This window comes from Diaphorina citri, unplaced genomic scaffold, assembly GCF_000475195.1.
Source record: "Diaphorina citri unplaced genomic scaffold, Diaci psyllid genome assembly version 1.1 scaffold5048, whole genome shotgun sequence".
Classification (NCBI taxonomy): domain Eukaryota; kingdom Metazoa; phylum Arthropoda; class Insecta; order Hemiptera; family Psyllidae; genus Diaphorina; species Diaphorina citri.
The window spans coordinates 1-5,688 of NW_007382425.1; the positions used below are offsets into that span (position 1 = coordinate 1).

General features: G+C 41.1%; 1 protein-coding gene across 1 annotated transcript in view; it reads left to right on the top strand.

Annotated features, from left to right (window-relative positions):
- Positions 1-55: 55 nt before the first annotated feature.
- The window catches only part of LOC103521349, a gene marked incomplete at its 3' end in the record, with an annotated part of 9,050 nt that continues 3,417 nt past the window's right edge, over positions 56-5,688 (top strand). The window contains exon 1 of the mRNA XM_008486457.1: positions 56-2,320. Within this exon, the coding sequence (XP_008484679.1) occupies positions 56-2,320 (2,265 nt within the window). The remainder of the gene's footprint in view (positions 2,321-5,688) is intronic.

Below are 5,688 nucleotides of genomic sequence, written 5' to 3' on the forward strand. Positions count from 1 at the left end.
AGCAACAAGCTCTGCTTCTAATCGTCAACCCCGTGGTATGTATACACATGCTTTCATGTCAAATGAAAAGCCAGTGTCATGTCCAGTGTGTCAGAAGTCAGATAGACACCCGGTCTACAAGTGTGAAAAATTTCTCAACATGTCTGTAACAAATAGGCATGATTGTGTGGCACAGAAAAGGTTGTGTTTTTCTTGCCTTAGCACATACCATAGTCTGAAACAATGCACTTCCAAAGGTAATTGCTTCAAGTGTGGAGGTAAGCATCATACATTGCTGCATTTTGAAAGGAGCAGTGGTGTAGCTATGGGTCGTGATAACTTTTCAAAAAGTTCTACCAGTGGTGTAGGTAAACAAACCCCCACTGGCCAAGTGAGTGACAGTGGTCCTAGTGGTGTGACACATGCTATGTGTTCTTCTAGTGCAAAAACTAATTCAAGTGTGCTACTCTCTACTGTCAAAGTAGTGTCAGCTGACTACAAGGGTAGTGCCCATGAACTGAGACTATTACTGGATACAGGTAGTGAAAGTAATTTCTTAACTGAAAGTGCAGTTAGGAAACTTGGTCTCAATGTGACAAAGGTGCCTAGCTCAGTGCAAGGCATTTGTGGTGTGTCAAGTCCTGTCAAAGGCAAAGTAGATTATCAGTTCAAATCTCGTTTTGATGAAAATGTCAAATTTTCAGTCAGTGCTCTAGTGGTGAGTAAAATTTCAGATAATCTGCCAGTACAACCTCTTAACACAGAGTGTTTGTCTCATCTCAAGAATGTGTTGCTTTCAGACAATGAGTTCAATGTGTCTAAACCAGTCGATGGTATTCTGGGAGCTTACATGTTCTCTATCCTGTTAGAATCAGGAAAGATAGTGGGTTGTCAAAACTGTCCAGTAGCAGTGAATACTCTACTAGGTTATACAGTGATGGGTGGTAAGTCTAGTGATCAAAATGTGGAAAATAGCTTTTTCTGTGGGCTACTCAATAACCCATTGGAAAATAGTCTTGAATTTTCAATGAAGAAATTCATGGAAATCGAGGATGTACCTATGAATACAGTAAGTAAACCTGAAGATACAGTGTGTGAGTCTCTTTTCAGACAAACTTTCAAACATGAAAGTGGTAAGTTCCAGGTGTCATTGCCTTTCAAAGAGGCACCTGAGGAGTGTCTTGGTGAGTCTTATCATATTGCTCAAAAGAGATTTATCAATCTGGAGAGAAAACTTTTGAACTCTGAGGATGCAACTCTGCATTCACAGTACTGTGAAGTGATGAAGGAATTCTTATCTAGTGGTTATATGTCCTTGGTCAACAATGACATATCTCGTGAAGGGTATTACATCCCCCAGCATGTGGTAGTTAGGAAAGATCATGCTTCCTTCAAGCTCAGGCCAGTGTTTGATGCAAGCTGTGCTACTAGCTCGGGTAAGTCACTCAATGACATACTCTACACAGGCCCCAAGCTCTACAACGATTTGTTCAACATACTGCTGTCGTTTAGGTTATTTCCCTATGCTCTAACAACTGACATAAGGAAAATGTACTTGCAAATACTTGTGAGTGAAGATCAACGTAAGTACCAGAAAGTATTGTGCAGGTTCTCCCCTCAAGAGGAACTTCAGACTTACACCCTGAATACAGTGACTTTTGGTTTAGCCTGCTCCCCATATCTTGCCTTGAGATGTGTGAAGGAGTTAGCAAATATGGAACGTGATAACTATCCCTTAGCTAGTGAGAGAGTGCAAGTGGATAGCTACATGGATGACATTTGTTCTTCTGTGTCTAGTGAAAGTGAAGCGTGCGAACTTCAGTCACAACTAGTGGCTATGTTCAAAACAGGTGGGTTCCAACTGTCTAAGTGGGCATCTAATTCTAGCACGTTATTGAGTAGAATACCAGACGAAGACAAACTTGAAAGCTGTCTCAAGTGGGACGACTCGTCCTTGAAAGTGTTGGGTCTTATGTGGCACCCTGTAACGGATTCCTTTTCGTTTGAGGTAAATATCAAAACTACAGTGTGTACCAAACGAAATGTGCTCAAACTAACAGCTAGTATTTTTGATGTCTTGGGCCTCATAGCACCTGTGACTTTATACGCCAAGTTGCTTATCAAATATTTGTGGCAAGAGAATATAGGGTGGGACTCTACACCTCCTGCTCATATACAAGACGTGTGGAATGTGTTTCAACAAGAGTTATCACTCTTGTCTAATATGTCTTTCAATAGACATATCGATGTGTATCTCGACAGTGACGTAACTCTGGTTGGGTTTGGGGACGCTAGTGAAAAAGCATATGCCTGTGCTATATACAGTGTGGTCAAATCAACCGTAATTTGGGAAGTGCTGCAGTAAAACATCACAGTTTTATCTTTAATCAGTCTGTCTCTATCTTTATTATAAGGAGTATCTGGTAGTATCTAGTTAAATGCCTAATTAAACAACGCGTGCGCGGCGCCTACTACTCACTGTTTAGGTCGATCTATATTGTCCGACGTTAAAACTACGTGTATGATAACCGGTGACACACGTGCTGATGATTTTCTGTAACTGCTCATTTACAACACAGTATGTCGTCTGGGTTTGTTCACGTACGGATCATTACTACATTATGAATGGTGTTTTATTAGTTAACAATGCCGGAAGCAATCTAATACTATTAAAATGTGATCACCTGACATAGTGTGTCTTTCCTCTACAGGCACGTAACACTATCAGGGTTCGGGTAAAAGTTCTCTTTATTAATCTTTCTGTGTTTTATTCCCTTGTACGTTTCCGATGCGAATGGACGTCATTTAGAAAACAAAATTTGTATTATTTTAACGGATTAGAATGGGTGTCATTGGTTCCTCCTTTTCCTCTCTTACAATATGGGCCAGGGAATCCGATGCGCTTGCGCTTTAGGGAACATCAAAAGTGTCATCCATCCATGAAAATAAATGTTGTTTAACTCCCCTTTTACGGAGCCGGCGTGCTGAAAACTGCCAATTTACAAGTGGTTTCCGAAGAGTTTCATTTTCCAAATACTATGCCCAAGATCTGCTTGAAGTGGTTTTTTAACTTGGATATGATCTGCGTATCCATTTTAAGTGTCTCTGTTTTCTGTGTCCTCGCAAACAAGTGAGAACCATTAGCTTTAGTCTTGAAATACATCCAAGATCCGCTTGAAGGTGTTTTAAACTGTGATAAGATCTACATTGTCCATTCTAAGGTGGCTTTGTTTCCTGTGTTCTCGCGATAACTGAGCAACCATTGGTGTTCTCTTTGACTTCGACATAGCCGGACAACTGCAAAGTGGTCCGAGTTCGCCATGCTTTAAAACCAAACTAAGATGTCAAAAGCTCGCACAGCCCAATTGGGTAAGACCTAATTGGGAATACCAGCAAACCGGAGCTGTAAAGGGGGGTGGAACTTTTCCCAATTGAAAGTTTCTATCTTTTTTATTATTCCGTCCTGTACAGTAGGGACGTCCGATTCGGAGTCAGAGTTGGATGTCTTGTTTTAACCTTTAGTACAGGGCTTTTTGTTGTGTTTAAAGTATTTATTTGTTTGTTTTACTTAAAGTTTTTATTTACTTTTATCGTTTTATAACGTTTGGTAAGTGGGTTTAATTGTTTTAACGTTTTTACATTTTTCTTTTAACTTTCTTACGTTTTTACGTTTTTAACTTTAAAAATACATGTGATATGTGCTTTCTGTCGTAGGACGCTCGTGACGTTGATAACTCTCCATTTCCCTGTGTGAAACTGTTATCCCAGAAAACATTCTGGGCAAAAACCAAACTGCGTATGTTGCGCGTTGTTATGGTAGTCGTGGTCCTATCTGGGTCACTAATTTGATGTACGGTGTAGTTACCGCCGCGCTCTAGCAGGAAGTGATTGTGTTGGACAGGATGCACTTGTCCTAAGACTAGACATAAGGTGAATCTTGCTTGGACTTCTAATACTTCTATGAGGACTGAGGTAGAAAAGGTCATTCAGACCTGAATCGACTAAGGTTGTTGACTATGGATGCATCTGGTGACGAACCAGACAAGTGATATAGATGTCGACCCTATATTAGGTTTCCTAATCTTACGTCTTTTACACGTCCACATTCTTGAACGTGTAGTAAACCTAGTCTTGAGTTCCCTGTATTTCCGGAACTCAATTCGTTTGTGAGTGAACTCAGTTGTGACATATCTCGAGAAGTATTCAATCCTGAACACAGGTTAATGGAAGTTATCTACAACAAAGTGGTTAAGCTTATAACGGAAGGTATCAGGAGGGTACACTCCCGAGTCTCCCCCTTCCTTGCTGGTAAAATAAGATGCAGAAACATTGAGTGGTCTCTCTCTTAGTAACTTTGAAACTCTAAGGTTGTTCAACATCTAGAGCAGGTTAACTAAAGATCGTGGCTCTTTCAAAAAAGTGGTAGACTCATGGTATTGTGAATGGCGCGGCGCGGAGCGATCCTTCGCAAACTTGCGCCGGTATTTACGCAGGCATCTATTCAGACGTCGATTGAGATTTACTTATCGAAAAACATGTATCTGTGTGTTTATACGGTTTATATACGAAAGACTCTCTATTTGGGTGCAGCGCGAATGGGTACCAGTGTAACTACTTGGACATATTAGCCACGGACATACGTGTTTCCCAAACCTAAGTAAGTGTTGCTCGAAATCCATCGAGTGGGTAGTTCCTTGATCTGCGGAGCCCAAACTTAAACTTCGTTACTAATGTAAAAGCGTGTGCAACTGCTTGGTGTAAAGATGGCGGATTCTAGGTTATAAAAACAGACTCATGTGACTCATTGTTCACCCGGGACATACTTCTAAATAGACACTATTATAAGTTATTCTTCTCACCATTGTACTACGAATGACCCCTTCGTTATGTCCCACAAAGACAAAGTATGGGGTCCCTTCTTAACGAGTTGGATGGGGGGTGGTTTTGGTATGGTAACACTTCTTTTCCCAAGTTAAAAACTTACCTACCTCTCGTGTGAAATAATGGAAAGTCTAATAGTTAAAGGAACCGTTCGTAAGAACAACTTGTCGAAACTCATTGGACCAAAGGCCGAAGAACGTACAGTGTTCAACATATTGCATGGGATGGTAGAGATCCTCCATTGTCAAAGTTTTAGAGTTGTGTATGTGTTACCGTACATCTTCAGACTCGGTTCTCCCTTACAGAGAATCGATTAAGTTCGTTGTGATCCGAGTCCAACTTGCCAGTGTTTTCGGGAAAAGAAAAGAAGGGATAGGTGTAGAAGTGACTATGATCTGCATAGTTCTAGATCTCCGGTGAGTGAATGTTCCCACAAAAGTTGGTCAGACCTGGACAACAGGTACAATCTTATGAGCTGGTTAACTGAACCGTTGTATGGAGATGAATGTGTTAGTGACTACAAAAGAATGGTCGCTATACTACTTTTGTGAGACGTGAATGCAAAAGGACCTAGAATCTGTGTGCCAATCTGTGTTTGACTAAGGTCGCCATACCGCCCCTAGCTTGGGTCAGGTTATGATGGAAGCTCAGTCTCTCCGGTTTTATAACAAATTAAAACTGTGCTCGTGACATACATAGCTGCTGTTCGAAGTAATCGAACCTTCGTCGTCACGACGTGTGTTGAGATCAGACCCTTATCTCTCTCAAAAATCTCCTGAGTGGAAGCTGAAACCGCGTTTACTCTAATCAGTTGTGGAGTGGTACACC